At 28.7% G+C, this 19,275-nt stretch overlaps 1 protein-coding gene across 3 annotated transcripts in view; it reads left to right on the forward strand.

The window, feature by feature from the left end:
• LOC111415990 (inner nuclear membrane protein Man1-like) overlaps positions 1–19,275 on the forward strand; it is a 44,559-nt gene that overhangs the window by 21,378 nt on the left and 3,906 nt on the right. Inside the window, exons 3-6 of one of the 3 annotated variants that reach the window (XM_071201088.1) lie at positions 3,465–3,603; positions 11,455–12,064; positions 12,120–12,324; positions 12,388–12,566. In XM_071201088.1, coding sequence (XP_071057189.1) covers positions 11,455–12,064; positions 12,120–12,324; positions 12,388–12,566 — 994 coding nt within the window. In that variant the 5' untranslated portion in view covers positions 3,465–3,603. Of the gene's footprint in view, positions 1–3,464; positions 3,604–11,079; positions 11,308–11,454; positions 12,065–12,119; positions 12,325–12,387; positions 12,567–19,275 lie in introns of those variants that run through there. The other 2 variants (XM_023047905.2, XM_023047921.2) reach the window with 2 other exon arrangements.

Below are 19,275 nucleotides of genomic sequence, written 5' to 3' on the forward strand. Positions count from 1 at the left end.
AATCATTAATCAATTTAATAGGTTTAATGCGCAGCACGTCCATTAAGTTATCAAATCGTGTTTATCTAATAGATAAAAATTATTTTCTGCGATTTTGTTGCTAATTTCTTCTCTTCGAACCTTCTATAGTCTAAAAATTACAAATTACAACTAAATTAGCATTCTGAACTTGCTAGAATGACTTTGGTTAGACTCAAATCTGCAAAAGGGAGTCTGTAATTGCAAAGAGCTTGCGTTAAAACGCAAAGAAATCGTTTTGACATCTTCTGGACAAAGTACAAAATGTTGAAAATTGCTCTAGTCTAATAGTAAACTGCATGGAAATGTTTGTAATTGCGATAAGATGATTACAAACTGCAAGAAACTGATTGCAATCACACTAGCATCACTTTTTAGTTGAAAAATATTCTTGGAAATTACATAAAGAAGGCTAAAATGACTCTGGTTTGACTCAAGTCTGCAATAGGAGGTCTGCAATTGCAAAGATCAAGCATTAAAATGCAATGGAACAATTTTGACATCTTCTGGACAGAGTGTAAAATGTTGAAAATTGCTCTGGTCTAATAGTAAACTGCATGGAAATGTTTGTAATTGCGATAAGATGATTACAAACTGCAAGAAACTGATTGCAATCACACTGGCATGACTTTTTAGTTGCAAAATATTCTTGGAAATTACATAAAGAAGGCTAAAATGACTCTGGTTTGACTCAAGTCTGCAATAGGAGGTCTGCAATTGCAGACAATTTTGACATCTTCTGGACAAAGTGTAAAATGTTGAAAATTGCTCTGGTGTAATTATAAACTGCGTGGAAATGTTTATAATCGCATTGAGATGATTACAAACAGCAACAAACAGATTGGAATCATACTGGCAACACTTTTGAGTGGAAAAAAATAGTTTGGAAATGCATTGGATTGATACAAAATTGCAAAAAGGATGTTAAAATGACTTTGGTTTGACTAAAATCTGCAAAAGGAAGTCTGCAATTGCAAAGACAAAGCAGAAAAATGCAAAAAAAACAGTTTTGACATCTTCTGGACAAAGCGTAAAGATCAAAGAAATGTTGGAAACAGCATAAAATGCAAGAAAAAGACGAGCATCGCCCTGCAACACTTTTAAGTTGAAAGAAATTCTTTGAAAATGCATTGGATTGATGCAAAATTGCAGAAAGGAAGCTAGAATGACTCTGGTTTGACTCAAATCTGCAAAAGGGAGGCTACAATGACAAAGACAAAGCATTAAAATGCAAAAATACAATTTTGACATGTTCTGGACAGAGTGCAAAATGTTGGAAATTGCGCTGGTCTAATTGTAAACTGCAAAAAGATGTTTGAAATTGCATTGAGATGTTTACAAACTGCAAGAAATAGACAGGAATCACCCTGGAAACACTTTTGTGTTAAAAGAAACTCTTCAAAATGCATTGGATTGATGCAAAATTGCAGAAAGAAGGCTAAAATGACACTGGTTTGACTCAAATCTGCAAAAGGGAGTCTGCAATTGCAAAGACAAAGCAGGAAAATACAAAAAAACAGTTTTGAGATCTTCTGGACAGAGCGTAAAGATCAAAGAAATGTTGGAAACAGCATAAAATTCAAGAAAAAGACGAGCATCAACCTGCAACACCTTTAAGTTGAAAGAAATTCTTTGAAAATGCATTGGATTGATGCAAAATTGCAGATAGGAAGCTAGAATGACTCTGGTTTGACTCAAATCTGCAAAAGATAGTCTACAATGACAAAGACAAAGCATTAAAATGCAAAAATACAATTTTGACATGTTCTGGACAGAGTGCAAAATGTTGAAAATTGCGCTGGTCTAATTGTAAATTGCAAATAGATGTTTAAAATTGCAGTGAGATGTTTACAAACTGCAAGAAATGGACGGAAATCACCCTGGACACACTTATGAGTTAAAAAAAACTCTTTAAAATGCATTGGATTTGTCCAAAATTGCAGAAAGTAGGCTAGAGTGACTCTGGTTTGACTCAAATCTGCACAAGGGAGTCTGCAATTGCAAAGAATAAGCATTAAAATGCAAAGAAATAGTTTTGACATCTTTTGGACAAACTGCAAAGATCAAGGAAATGTTGGAAATTTGTTCTGGTCTAATTGTAAACTGCAAGGAAATGTTTGAAATTGCTGTGAGATGATTATAAATAGCAAGAAAAAGATAGAAATAACACTGGTAACATTTTTTAGTTGAAAGGAATTCTTCAGAAATGCATTGGATTGATGCAAAATTGCAGAAAGAAGGCTAAAATGACACTGGTTTGACTCATATCTGCAAAAGGGAGTCTGCAATTGCAAAAAACAAGCATTAAAATGCAAAGAAACAGTTTTGACATCTTCTGGACAAAGTGCAAAGATCAAGGAAATGTTGGAAATTGCTCTAGTCTAATTGTAAACTGGAAGGAAATGTTTGAAATTGCAGTGAGATAATTATAAACTGCAAGAAAATGACTGGAATCACACTGGCAACACTTTTGAGTTGAAAAAATATTTCGGATAAATGCCATATTGCAAAAATAAAGTTGGAATGACTCTGGTTCGACTCAAGTCTACAAAAGCTACTCTGCAATTACAAAGAACAGGCGTTAAAATGCAAAGAAACAGTTTTGACATCTTCTGGACAGAGTGCAATGATCAAGAAAATGTCAGAACAAATCAAAACCTTTTCCTTGCATTTTAATGTCTGATTTTTATAATTGTAGCCTTTTTTTGTAAATTTAAAACTAATCAAAGCATTTTTTTTGCTCTGGAGTGCCACCAATGCAACTACAAATTTTTTCCTGTAGTCTATAACACTAACAGTGCAATTCCATAAATTTTCCTGTAGTTTGCAATTCGACCAGAACAATTTCCAACATTACTTTGAACTTTGATCTTTGTCCTGAACAAGTCAAAACTTTTTCTTTGCATCACAACGCTTGGTGATTACAATTAAAGAGTAATTCCAGTTTTTTTTGCAATTTGGCATCTATCCAAACCATTTCCAAAAATTTACTTTAAAGCCATGAGTGTTTCCAGTGTAATTACAGGTTCCTTCTTGTTATCTAAACTCTTCTCAGTGCAATTCCAGACTTGTTCCTGCAAATATGAATTCATCCAGCACAATTATCAATTTTTTCTTGAACTTTGCACTCTGGCCAAAACTAATACAATCATTTCTTTTGCAATATTACGCCTTGCATTCTTATTCCAGACTAATTCTTTGTAGATTGGAGTTTAACCAAAATAGTTGTACACTTTTTTTTACAATTTGCAACTCTGCCACTATTTCCAACAATTTGGCTAAATAAGTCTAAACTTTTTTTTGCAGTACAATTGTACTTCAGCTTTATTCTTGACATTTTCTTAATACTAACAGATATGACTGACATATAACTAACTTATTTTTGTAATTTAAATATTAAAGTGTTGAGTGTAGCCCATACTAATTAATTTTTGAATTCTTTTTAGGCGTCTCCAATTAAGGCGATTTTTTCTGATTTAATTAAAAAGACGAAACGATTAAAAGAAAGATTGGGAGATAAAAAGAGATAAAAAGAGGAAAGAAGCGGGTTATTATCTGTTACAATTGGATGGAACGGAGTGAAAGGTGAGCGAAAAAATCGAACTATTTTAAAGAGAAATCAGTTCAAAACGAAACGTTTCAAGTTCAAATTGACAGTTAATATTATTGACATCTGTCAATATTAATGTGGTTATGTAGGGAATTAATTAGTAAGAAAATTTAGGTTGGTACTAAAAAAAATTTGACGTTTCTTAAAATTTGAAGTGTCAAATTTAAATCAATAAGTAATAAAATGAATCAATTAATTTATACTAATTTAATTTAGTAATTATCTTAAACCACAACGAAATCCTTCGGAATTATCCACCCAATTAGTTCCAGGCGTTCAGCTTGATTTAAAATAAAATTTAATACCCGTTTTCGACTCGCATATGTCCCATATGGTTGTTACAATGTAATAATCGGTTAGTTTGAGCGACACGTAAAACGCGTTTCATAATTATTATTATGGATCCGTATCTTCAAGCTGAAAACGAGTACCGTTTTGTACCGTTTTCAAACCGACCGTCCATATGTTCCCCATTTTTCGGGACAATACAAATGCGAGTAACGGTGATTTTATCGGTGTTTTGTGGCGACGACGACGCAGAAGAAGACCGTCACTCAATTTCATTCCGAAATGCTTCTCCACGACAATCGAACAATGAACGTCTCAACGCAATTAAGGTTTTTACCGGGACATTTTAATAGTTTTAACGTAATCGATTTGCAGTTATGTCGTAACTTTAACCTAAAAAAATTATTATTTTAATGACATTTTAGGTTATGTTGATTTAACCTCAAATTTTTGACATAACATTTTTTTTTATTAATTAAATTTAAAATAATTACTAATAATTTTCAAACCACGTATTGCATCAGGTTATGTCTCAACATACAATCAAAATGCGTTGTAAAATATATTTTGAATATATTATATACGTTGTGGGGTGTTAAGATAGGCAACTCAATATACAGCATAATTTGTAACGAACTTGTCAATGTATAAGAACGCCATAATTAAAAATAATTAATTAAAAGTAGCAATTTACGGTTATAAATTAATGTATCTTTGAAAATAATAATAAAGTTTAGCGCTTAAACTTGAAACTTTAAAATTAAATTTAAATCGCTTTGTATTAGCGCCCTCACTCGGGGTATTCGGCAAACATAAAATCTTGGTGAGGTTCGTACCAACGTTAAATAAAAATAATCGATTTAAAACCATAATTATTAATAAATTTGGGTTAAATTAATTAAAATCGCGATTATAAATTTGAATGTTAAATGTCAATTTCATTTTCAATCTGTCAAATTTGACATTCACTTAATCAATTTTGAGTGATTAGATTGAAAAATAATTGAATCCAAATTACACAAATGACATTTCCAGCTCAACCTGTCACTTTAATGATTAAACTGTCAAATTTGACACATAACAATGATAAGTTGTGTACTAAAATAATCGTATCTTGTCATCAGATTGACATTTAATTATTAATTTGAAGTATAATTTCCAATTTGAGTGTTAAATGTCAATTTTATTTTCAACCTGTCAAATTTGACATTCGCTTAATAATTTAATATGCAATATGTAGATGTAAAAATCAAATTTGAGAGATTGGAAGGAAAAATAATTGAATCCGAATTACATAAGTGACATTTCCAATACAATCTGTCACTTTAATGTTTCGAATTTGACACATGACAATGACAAGTTGTGTACTAAAATAATCATATCTTGTCATTAAATTGACATTTAATTATTAATTTAAAGTTTAATTCCCAATTTGAATGTTAAATGCCAATTTCATATTCAACCTGTCAAATTTGACATTCACTTAATAACTTAATATGGAATATGTCGATGTAAAAATCAAATTTGAGTGATTAGAAGGAAAAAATAATTGAATCCAAATTACATAAGTGACATTTCCAACCTAATCTGTCACTTTAATGTTTAAACTGTCAAATTTGACACATGACAATGACAAGTTGTGTACTAAAATAATCGTATTTTATCATTAAATTGACATTTAATTATTAATTTGAAGTATAATTTCCCAATTTGAGTGTTAAATGTCAATTTTATTTTCAACCTGTCAAATTTGACATTCGCTTAATAATTTAATATGCAATATGTCGATGTAAAAATTAAATTTGAGTGATTGGAAGGAAAAATAATTGTATCCAAATTACATAAGTGACATTTCTAACCCAATCTGTCACTTTAATGTTTAAACTGTCAAATTTGACACATGACAATGATAAGTTGTGTACTTAAATAATCGTATCTTGTCATCAAATTGACATTTCATTATTAATTTGAAGTTTAATTCCCAATTTGAATGTTAAATGTCAATTTTATTTTCAACCTGTCAAATTTGACATTCACTTAATAACTTAATATGCAATATGTCGATGTAAAAATCAAATTTGAGTGATTGGAAGGAAAAATAATTGAATCCAAATTACATAAGTGACATTTCCAACCTAATCTGTCACTTTAATGTTTAAACTGTCAAATGTGACACATGACAATGACAAGTTGTGTACTAAAATAATCGTGTCTTGTCATCAAATTGACATTTAATTATTAATTTGAAGTTTAATTCCCAATTTGAATGTTAAATGTCAATTTCATATTCAACCTGTCAAATTTAACATTCACTTAATAACTTAATATGGAATATGTCGATGTAAAAATCAAATTTGAGTGATTAGAAGGAAAGAATAATTGAATCCAAATGACATAACTGTCATTTCCAATTCAATCTGTCACTTTAATGTTTAAACTGTCAAATTTGACACATGATAATGACAAGTTGTGTACTAAAATAATCGTATCTTGTCATCAAATTGACATTTAATTATTAATTTGAAGTTTAATTCCCAATTTGAATGTTAAATGTCAATTTTATTTTCAACCTGTCAAATTTGACATTCACTTAATAACTTAATATGCAATATGTCGATGTAAAAATCAAATTTGAGTGATTGGAAAGAAAAATTATTGAATCCAAATTACATAAGTGACATTTCCAACCTAATCTGTCACTTTAATGTTTAAACTGTCAAATTTGACACATGACAATGGCAAGTTATGTACTAAAATAATCGTATTTTGTCATTAAATTGACATTTAATTATTAATTTAAGGTTTAATTCCCAATTTGAATGTTAAATGCCAATTTCATATTCAACCTGTCAAATTTGACATTCACTTAATAACTTAATATGGAATATGTCGATGTAAAAATCAAATTTGAGTGATTAGAAGGAAAAAATAATTGAATCCAAATTACATAAGTGTCATTTCCAACTCAATCTGTCACTTTAATATTTAAACTGTCAAATTTGACACATGACAATGACAAGTTGTGTACTAAAATAATCGTATCATGTCATCAAATTGACATTTAATTATTAATTTGAAGTATAATTTCCCAATTTGAGTGTTAAATATCAATTTTATTTTTAACCTGTCAAATTTGACATTCGCTTAATAACTTAATATGCAATATGTCGATGTAAAAATCAAATTTGAGTGATTGGAAGGAAAAATAATTGAATCCAAATTACATAAGTGACATTTCCAACCTAATCTGTCACTTTAATGTTTAAACTGTCAAATTTGACACATGACAATGACAAGTTGTGTACTAAAATAATCGTATCATGTCATCAAATTGACATTTAATTATTAATTTGAAGTATAATTTCCCAATTTGAGTGTTAAATGTCAATTTTATTGTCAACCTGTCAAATTTGACATTCGCTTAATAATTTAATATGCAATATGTCGATGTAAAAATCAAATTTGAGTGATTGGAAGGAAAAATAATTGAATCCAAATTACATAAAAGTCAGTTTCAATCTAATCTGTCAGTTTAATGTTTAAACTGTCAAATTTGACACATGACAATGACAAGTTGTGTACTAAAATAATCGTATCTTGTCATCAAATTGACATTTAATTATTAATTTGAAGTATAATTTCCCAATTTGAGTGTTAAATGTCAATTTTATTTTCAACCTGTCAAATTTGACATTCACCTAAAATCTTAATATTGAATGTGTCGATATAAAGCATCAAATTTGTTAACAAAATAGTCGTATTTTGATCAGAAAATGACATTTCTAACTTAATCTGTCAAATTTGACACAAACTGTCAAAATGATTTTTAAATAAGCGTATCTTGGTTGTTTTTGAAGATAAACTCGTCGTGTTTGGGCTCATTTTAATGGATTTCTCGTCGCGATTACGAATTTTGTTATATACAGCCTGATTCAGAGTAAGCGCCTTATGAATGCGAGGAAGGTTCACACACAGGCAATTTTGAATTTGAAGGTTAGGTAATTGATAATTCGACAGTTTCGTGTCATTATTGTATATTTTGTGTTCTTAAACCGTTTTTTATTATATTTTGAAATAAATATACTCATAACTTCAATGTTAATTTGTATGTATAGTGTTGACGATAACAAACGAAAATAAATACAATAATAAGTAAATAAATAAATAATAATTATTAATTTAAATTTACCGCCAAAATATCTAGTGATATTTTCTGGTGATTTTTTCCAGTGTAAATCTGACTTTCGCGTTTACTCCTCCTGGTTTAAAAACAGAGTATAGTTCTAGTGCAAGTGTTAGTTCTAGTTTTAATTGTTATTCAGCGCTAAGTTGTATATTTTTAAGTTTCGGGTTTAGCCCTGTGTCTTCAGACGCTGAATGTTAGGTAAGGTTAGTTTTGTTTACAAACATTAATTATACCATGAAGTTTTCTTTGGCAATTAGTAATGGCAATTATAGCGTGAAGTTTTCTTTTGTAATGTCAATTATAGCGTGAAGGAATGTTAGGTAAGGTTAGTTTTGTTTACAAACATTAATTATACCATGAAGTTTTCTTTGGCAATTAGTAATGGCAATTATAGCGTGAAGTTTTCTTTTGTAATGTCAATTATAGCGTGAAGGAATGTTCGGTAAGGTTAGTTTTGTTTACAAACATTAATTATACCATGAAGTTTTCTTTGGCAATTAGTAATGGCAATTATAGCGTGAAGTTTTCTTTTGTAATGTCAATTATAGCGTGAAGGAATGTTAGGTAAGGTTAGTTTTGTTTACAAACATTAATTATACCATGAAGTTTTCTTTGGCAATTAGTAATGGCAATTATAGCGTGAAGTTTTCTTTTGTAATGTCAATTATAGCGTGAAGGAATGTGAGGTAAGGTCAGTTTTGTTTACAAACATTAATTATACCATGAAGTATTCTTTGGCAATTTGTAATGGCAATTATAGCGTGAAGTTTTCTTTTATAATGTCAATTATAGCGTGAAGGAATGTTAGGTAAGGTTAGTTTTGTTTACAAACATTAATTATACCTTGAAGTTTTCTTTGGCAATTATACTCTGTTTTTAAACCAGGAGGAGTATTTTAAATTTGTCACCAGATTGACCTTGCACGTGATTGGTTGAATGCGAGGAAGGTTCACACACAGGCAATTTTGAATTTGAAGGTTAGGTTATTGACAATTCGACAGTTTCGTGTCATTATTGTAAATTTTGTGTTCTTAAACCCTTCTTTATTATATTTTGAAGTAAATACACTCATAACTTCAATGTTAATTTGTATATTTAGAAAAATAAACGAAAATAAATACAATAATAAGTAAATAAATAAATAATAACAATTATTAATTTAAATTTACCGCCAAAATATCTAGTGATATTTTCTGGTGATTTTTCCTAGTGTAAATCTGACTTTCGCGTTTACTCCTCCTGGTTTAAAAACAGAGTATAATAGCGCATGAATGTTTTACACTCGATGTTATTTTTGTCAAAATAAATAAATAGGTAGATGTTTATTACAAAATAAAGTTTAATTGTTTCTTTTGTGTCTAGCGCTACTTGATATTTGGATAAAAATAACATCGATTGTAAAACATTCATGCGCTACTAGATTAAAATGTGTGCTTTTTGATGGGGAAAGAAATGAATTTTTAAGAAAAACAAAATACTATCGTATAATAGTATATTAAAAAACAAGTTTTGTAAGACACGTTTGAAATGCACGAATTCAAGTTGAAAAACGAGTGGCGAAGCCACGAGTTTTTTTATGAATGAGTGCTTTTTTAAGTCTTACGAAACGTGTTTTTTATGCTATTTTTTGTAATTCGCGTTTTTATCCTTTTTTTTTAACAAAAATAAAATAAATTTTGACAATGTAGGGAAATAGGTATGCAGCAGTTGGTAACACCGTAACACTTGAAAATAGAAATTTGAATTGACAATTAGAAACTGTCAAAACACAAAATGTATTCACCTGAAAAAAATGTTTCATGTACACCTCCCAAAATAAGAGAAATTGCTCAGTGTTCAATGTCTTCATCATTGTGGACCTTGTATTCGATGCTAGGAACGTGTTTAAACATCCATAGACAAAAATTGTCACATTGACAGCTAGAAAAATTAATGACCCAATGTCACCAACTTGAACTGATTCCATAAAATGTTACTAAAATTTCATTACAGCATCGGATGCTGTAAGGAGTCTCATTACAGCACCCGTTTGAGTATTGTTAGAGCTTTCGTTACCGTCGCGAATTACAAAAAGAATGTTTTTAGGACCTCAATAATAAAAAAAAAATTTTGGCATTCCATTTAAAAAAAAAAAGTTGACAGTCGCCATTTTGAAATAATTCTTCCAATTGAAAATGTGGCATCACCATCGGGTAGAGAATGACCCAAAACATATTACTGCCAAATATTTTGAAAGTAGTACTCTGAATCAGGCTGTATATTATGTCAAATTTGATATTTGGAAAGAATGTCGAAATTAAGGTCATAATCTTTCCTAAAAATAAAAATTGTAGGAAAAATAATATTATTAGGATTAAAAGATATAACTAATTGTTACCGTCTTTAGAGATGTGTGGCTAAACCTAAATGATTCTAGTTCTAGGTATAGTGTTAGTTTTACATGCTAATGTTATTAAGTGCTAGATTGTTGTATATTTTTAATGAAATACTTGAAAGGTTAAATATACGTTTTAGAAAAGTACGTATGTATATTAGATTATATAGTAGAACTAGAATCATTGTTGTTATGTGGTTTAAACATTGTAAATTGTATTTTGAATATACTATAAATTGTGGGGGTGCTAGGATAGGCAACTCAATATACAGCATAATTTGCAACGAACTTATCAATGTGCAAGAACGACATAATTAAAAATAATTAATTAAAAATAGAAGTTTACGATTGTAAATTAATGTATCATTGAATATAATAATAAAGTTTAAGTTCAAGCGCAAAACTTTAAAATTAAATTTAAATCACTTTGTATTAGCGCCCTCACTCGGGGTATTCGGCAAACATAAAATCTTGGCGGGGTTCATACCAACGTGAAATAAAAATATTCGATTTAAAACCACAATTATTAATAAATTTGGATTAAATTAATTTTAATTGAATTAAATTAATTAATATTTGAGTTTGATTTAGTTAAATAAATTAAAATCGCGATTATTTCGTTAAAAATTTTTTTAATTCGCGGCCATTTTGATTTTGTAACGGTTGGCAACCGTTGTCTGGTTGTTTGTGTTGAAGAAGCGCGTCCCACGTTAAAACGGCACGATTTTAGCAAAAAATCCCGGAAAAAACGACTTTTAAGTATACAAACACATCACAAATCGCCCCTTAGGGCCCCTAATTAGTGGAGAACGTTGCGGATAACCCCTCAAGGTGAGTTAATAAGTTTTATGCGAAAGCGTTTTTTTCGCCATCTATCTCTTTCTTAAAAAAACAACATAACCTAAAAAAAAATTAACCTAAAAACCACGTTGATTAATTTTAAATCGTTTTTAAATGAATTTATTTCAATTATTATAGATGATTGACGTCGAGAATTTAAGCGACGCCGAGATTCGCTCGAAACTCCTCGAGTTCGGATTCCCCGTTATGCCCATCACGGGCACCACCAGGAAGGTTATGGTTAAAAAGTTAAAAATTCTCCTCGAAAACAAAGCGAAAACCACGTCGAACGATAACCGTCGTTCCCTTGGGAAATATTCGAGCGAAGAAGAAAGCGATTCGGACTCAGTTCGACCCACTTCGAAACCGCGTAGGATCACGATGGGGGCCCCTGCTTCGAAAGTACCGGTTCGTCGAACTTTGCGTTCCGACCCCGATGAGAACGAAGTAAATAAAGTGATGGAGGAGAAAAAAGTCGTCTCGAAAACGACGAATATCGTTAAAATGATCGAAAATGATTTCGATACCGGCTCGGATACTGAATCGGAGGTTATCGAGACGACTAATAATCATGAATCGCCCCAAATTCTTCCAACGTCGTCTTTTTTAAATTTGAAACGATCTCAACCCAAAAATATTTCACCGGATACTTCGTCGTTTTTGATTTCGAGTCGATTTAATTCCAGCGATTACGCCGCTGATCGATTAAATCAAATCCGATCGAGGTTAAGTCTTAATACAACAACAGGTAGTTAAAATTATTAAATTTTTAATTAATTATTAATTAATTTAATGAATTTTAGGTTATAATAAGCCGTATGGGACGACAATTAACACCAATGTGGATGAAGATAAGGTTGATACCCCATTTTTGAGTAGTTTTACTAGGAGGTTGTCTCGATTGTCGACTCAAGTTCCATCAGAAAGTGGGGAAATGAAAAATGAATCGAGTTCTTTGGAGAATGATACGAATGGGTCTACTTTTGGGACTCCCAAGTATATGTCTAGGTTAATTTTTTGATTTTTTTGTGTTAATTTGTTAAAATTTAGTTATTTTTTTGTTTAATTTAGGCCTGTTAAGCGCGATTTTGTTCGCGATTATCACCAAACTGGTAAACGGAGTCATTTGAAGAACAATTTGGTGTCTTGCGCATTGATTGCGTTTGCGATATTGTTTTTTGTTGGATTGGCCATACTCTACATGGGGATGCGTGATGGGTTAACGGACGTTGATCGTGTGTCCGGTAAGGGTAATAATCTTTAAATTAAATTTAAATTGGTTAAATGTTTTATTTTGTATTTTTTTATTTTCGTCCATTATTTTATTTTTTTTTTTTAAATGAATTTGTGGGATCCGCTTTGGTCTTTTTTCGTTGCTTTATATTTTAAATTTAATGTGGAACATTTGGCTTTTATTATGTTTCTTTAAGGCTACAAAAAATAATAATAATAATAAATAAAGAACAATAAATATTTTGATTTATTTTGTTGTGTTTATTTTTCGTTTTATAACGAAAGTTTCCCAAATAAATTTCCAATTTCTTTTTTGTTGTTGCATTAAGTCAAAATATTTATTGGTCGTTTTATTTTTAATAACAATTAGTTATATCTTTTAATCCTAATAACTTTATTTTTCCAATAATTTTTATCTTCTTTTTTTTATTTTAGGAAAAATTGTGACCTTAATATTAAAATTACTTCAAAATGTCAAATTTGGCATAATATATACAATAAAATCCGTAATCGCGACGAAAAATCCATTAAAATGAGCCCAAACACGACGAATTTATCTTCAAAAACAACCAAGATACGCTTGTTTGAAAATCATTTTGACAGTTTGTGTTAAATTTGACAGATTAAGTTAGAAATGTCATTTTCTGATCAAAATACGACTATTATTTTATCAAATTTGATGTTTTATATCGACACATTTTAGTACGCACCTTGTCATGTGTCAAATTTAACAGTTTAAATATTAAAGTGACACAATTATTAATAAATTTGGGTTAAATTAATTAAAATCGCGATTATATCGGTAAAATTTTTTTAATTCGCAGCCATTTTGATTTTGTAAGATTTTGATTCCCAAATTTGAATGTTAAATGTCAAATCCAAATTACATACATAAGTGACATTTCCAGCTTAATCTGTCACTTTAATGTTTAAACTGTCAAATTTGACACATTACAGTGACAAGTTGTGTACTAAAATAATCGTATCTTGTCATCAAATTGACATTTCATTATTAATTTGAAGTGTAATTCCCAATTTGTATCTTTTAATCCTAATAACTTTATTTTTCCAACAATTTTTACCTTATTTTTTTTTTATTTTAGGATAAATTGTGACCTTAATATTGACATTACTTCCAAATGTCAAATTTGACATAATATATATAATAAAATCCGTAATCGCGACAAAAAATCCATTAAAATGAGCCCAAACACGACGAGTTTATCTTTAAAAACTACCAAGATACACTTATTTAAAAATTATTTTGACAGTTTGTGTCAAATTTGACAGATTAAGTTAGAAATGTCATTTTCTGATCAAAATACGACTATTTTTTTATCAAATTTGATGTTTTATATCGACACATTCAATATTAAGATTTTAGGTGAATGTCAAATTTGACAGGTTGAAAATAAATTTGACATTTGACATTCAAATTGGGAATTAAAGTTTAAATTAATAATTAAATGTCAATTTAATGACAAAATACGATTATTTTAGTACACAACTTGTCATTGTCATGTGTCAAATTTGACAGTTTAAACATTAAAGTGACGGATTAGGTTGGAAATGTCCCTTAATTAATTTGGATTCAATTATTTTTCCTTCCAATCTCTCAAATTTGATTTTTATATCAACATATTTCATATTAAATTATTAAGCGAATGTCAAATTTGACAGGTTGAAAATAAAATTGACATTTAACACTCAAATTGGGAAATTATACTTCAAATTAATAATTAAATGTCAATCTGATGATATGATACGATTATTTTAGTACACAGCTTGTCATTGTCATGTGTCAAATTTGACAGTTTAAACATTAAAGTGACAAATTGGGTTGGAAATGTCACTTATATAATTTGGATTAAATTATTTTTCCTTCCAATCATTCAAATTTGATTTTTACATCGATGTATTGCATATTAAATTATTAAGCGAATGTCAAATTTGACAGGTTGAAAATAAGAATGACATTTAACACTCAAATTGGGAAATTATACTTCAAATTAATAATTAAAGGTCAATTTGATGACATGATACGATTATTTTAGTAAACAACTTGTCATTGTCATGTGTCAAATTTGACAGTTTAAACATTAAAGTGACAGATTAGGTTTGAAATGACTCTTATGTAATTTGAATTCAATTATTTTTCCTTCCAATCTCTCAAATTTGATTTTTACATCGACATATTGCATATTAAATTATTAAGCGAATGTCAAATTTGACAGGTTGAAAATAAAATTGACATTTAACACTCAAATTGGGAAATTATACTTCAAATTAATAATTAAATGTCAATTTGATGACAAGATACGGTTATTTTAGTACACAACTTGTCATTGTAATGTGTCAAATTTGACAGTTTAAACGTTAAACTGACAGATTGGGTTGGAAACGTCACTTATGTAATTTGGATTCAATTATTTTTCCTTCCAATCACTCAAATTTGATTTTTACATCAACATATTTCATATTAAATTATTAAGCAAATGTTAAATTTGACAGGTTGAAAATAAAATTGACATTTAACACTCAAATTGGGAAATTATACTTCAAATTAATAATTAAATGTCAATTTGATGACATGATACGATTATTTTAGTACACAACTTGTCATTGTCATGTGTCAAATTTGACAGTTTAAACATTAAAGTGACAGATTAGGTTGGAAATGTCACTTATGTGATTTGGATTCAATTATTTTTCCTTCCAATCACTCAAATTTGATTTTTACATCGACATGTTGCATATAAATTATTAAACGGATGTCAAATTTGACAGGTTGAAAATAAAATTGACATTTAACACTCAAATTGGAAAATTATACTTCAAATTAATAATTAAATGTCAATTTGATGACAAGATACGGTTATTTTAGTACACAACTTGTCATTGTAATGTGTCAAATTTGACAGTTTAAACGTTAAACTGACAGATTGGGTTGGAAACGTCACTTATGTAATTTGGATTCAATTATTTTTCCTTCCAATCACTCAAATTTGATTTTTACATCAACATATTTCATATTAAATTATTAAGCAAATGTCAAATTTGACAGGTTGAAAATAAAATTGACATTTAACACTCAAATTGGGAAATTATACTTCAAATTAATAATTAAATGTCAATTTGATGACATGATACGATTATTTTAGTACACAACTTGTCATTGTCATGTGTCAAATTTGACAGTTTAAACATTAAAGTGACAGATTAGGTTGGAAATGTCACTTATGTGATTTGGATTCAATTATTTTTCCTTCCAATCACTCAAATTTGATTTTTACATCGACATGTTGCATATTAAATTATTAAACGGATGTCAAATTTGACAGGTTGAAAATAAAATTGACATTTAACACTCAAATTGGGAAATTATACTTCAAATTAATAATTAAATGTCAATTTGATGACATGATACGATTATTTTAGTACACAACTTGTCATTGTCATGTGTCAAATTTGACAGTTTAAACATTAAAGTGACAGATTAGGTTGGAAATGTCACTTATGTGATTTGGATTCAATTATTTTTCCTTCCAATCACTCAAATTTGATTTTTACATCGACATGTTGCATATAAATTATTAAACGGATGTCAAATTTGACAGGTTGAAAATAAAATTGACATTTAACACTCAAATTGGAAAATTATACTTCAAATTAATAATTAAATGTCAATTTGATGACAAGATACGGTTATTTTAGTACACAACTTGTCATTGTAATGTGTCAAATTTGACAGTTTAAACGTTAAACTGACAGATTGGGTTGGAAACGTCACTTATGTAATTTGGATTCAATTATTTTTCCTTCCAATCACTCAAATTTGATTTTTACATCAACATATTTCATATTAAATTATTAAGCAAATGTCAAATTTGACAGGTTGAAAATAAAATTGACATTTAACACTCAAATTGGGAAATTATACTTCAAATTAATAATTAAATGTCAATTTGATGACATGATACGATTATTTTAGTACACAACTTGTCATTGTCATGTGTCAAATTTGACAGTTTAAACATTAAAGTGACAGATTAGGTTGGAAATGTCACTTATGTGATTTGGATTCAATTATTTTTCCTTCCAATCACTCAAATTTGATTTTTACATCGACATGTTGCATATTAAATTATTAAACGGATGTCAAATTTGACAGGTTGAAAATAAAATTGACATTTAACACTCAAATTGGGAAATTATACTTCAAATTAATAATTAAATGTCAATTTGATGACATGATACGATTATTTTAGTACACAACTTGTCATTGTCATGTGTCAAATTTGACAGTTTAAACATTAAAGTGACAGATTAGGTTGGAAATGTCACTTATGTGATTTGGATTCAATTATTTTTCCTTCCAATCACTCAAATTTGATTTTTACATCGACATGTTGCATATAAATTATTAAACGGATGTCAAATTTGACAGGTTGAAAATAAAATTGACATTTAACACTCAAATTGGAAAATTATACTTCAAATTAATAATTAAATGTCAATTTGATGACAAGATACGGTTATTTTAGTACACAACTTGTCATTGTAATGTGTCAAATTTGACAGTTTAAACGTTAAACTGACAGATTGGGTTGGAAACGTCACTTATGTAATTTGGATTCAATTATTTTTCCTTCCAATCACTCAAATTTGATTTTTACATCGACATATTGCATATTAAATTATTAAGCGAATGTCAAATTTGACAGGTTGAAAATAAGAATGACATTTAACACTCAAATTGGGAAATTATACTTCAAATTAATAATTAAAGGTCAATTTGATGACATGATACGATTATTTTAGTAAACAACTTGTCATTGTCATGTGTCAAATTTGACAGTTTAAACATTAAAGTGACAGATTAGGTTTGAAATGACTCTTATGTAATTTGAATTCAATTATTTTTCCTTCCAATCTCTCAAATTTGATTTTTACATCGACATATTGCATATTAAATTATTAAGCGAATGTCAAATTTGACAGGTTGAAAATAAAATTGACATTTAACACTCAAATTGGGAAATTATACTTCAAATTAATAATTAAATGTCAATTTGATGACAAGATACGGTTATTTTAGTACACAACTTGTCATTGTAATGTGTCAAATTTGACAGTTTAAACGTTAAACTGACAGATTGGGTTGGAAACGTCACTTATGTAATTTGGATTCAATTATTTTTCCTTCCAATCACTCAAATTTGATTTTTACATCAACATATTTCATATTAAATTATTAAGCAAATGTTAAATTTGACAGGTTGAAAATAAAATTGACATTTAACACTCAAATTGGGAAATTATACTTCAAATTAATAATTAAATGTCAATTTGATGACATGATACGATTATTTTAGTACACAACTTGTCATTGTCATGTGTCAAATTTGACAGTTTAAACATTAAAGTGACAGATTAGGTTGGAAATGTCACTTATGTGATTTGGATTCAATTATTTTTCCTTCCAATCACTCAAATTTGATTTTTACATCGACATGTTGCATATAAATTATTAAACGGATGTCAAATTTGACAGGTTGAAAATAAAATTGACATTTAACACTCAAATTGGAAAATTATACTTCAAATTAATAATTAAATGTCAATTTGATGACAAGATACGGTTATTTTAGTACACAACTTGTCATTGTAATGTGTCAAATTTGACAGTTTAAACGTTAAACTGACAGATTGGGTTGGAAACGTCACTTATGTAATTTGGATTCAATTATTTTTCCTTCCAATCACTCAAATTTGATTTTTACATCAACATATTTCATATTAAATTATTAAGCAAATGTCAAATTTGACAGGTTGAAAATAAAATTGACATTTAACACTCAAATTGGGAAATTATACTTCAAATTAATAATTAAATGTCAATTTGATGACATGATACGATTATTTTAGTACACAACTTGTCATTGTCATGTGTCAAATTTGACAGTTTAAACATTAAAGTGACAGATTAGGTTGGAAATGTCACTTATGTGATTTGGATTCAATTATTTTTCCTTCCAATCACTCAAATTTGATTTTTACATCGACATGTTGCATATTAAATTATTAAACGGATGTCAAATTTGACAGGTTGAAAATAAAATTGACATTTAACACTCAAATTGGGAAATTATACTTCAAATTAATAATTAAATGTCAATTTGATGACATGATACGATTATTTTAGTACACAACTTGTCATTGTCATGTGTCAAATTTGACAGTTTAAACATTAAAGTGACAGATTAGGTTGGAAATGTCACTTATGTGATTTGGATTCAATTATTTTTCCTTCCAATCACTCAAATTTGATTTTTACATCGACATGTTGCATATAAATTATTAAACGGATGTCAAATTTGACAGGTTGAAAATAAAATTGACATTTAACACTCAAATTGGAAAATTATACTTCAAATTAATAATTAAATGTCAATTTGATGACAAGATACGGTTATTTTAGTACACAACTTGTCATTGTAATGTGTCAAATTTGACAGTTTAAACGTTAAACTGACAGATTGGGTTGGAAACGTCACTTATGTAATTTGGATTCAATTATTTTTCCTTCCAATCACTCAAATTTGATTTTTACATCAACATATTTCATATTAAATTATTAAGCAAATGTCAAATTTGACAGGTTGAAAATAAAATTGACATTTAACACTCAAATTGGGAAATTATACTTCAAATTAATAATTAAAT

This window comes from Onthophagus taurus, unplaced genomic scaffold (genome assembly GCF_036711975.1).
Source record: "Onthophagus taurus isolate NC unplaced genomic scaffold, IU_Otau_3.0 ScKx7SY_16, whole genome shotgun sequence".
NCBI lineage: Eukaryota > Metazoa > Arthropoda > Insecta > Coleoptera > Scarabaeidae > Onthophagus > Onthophagus taurus.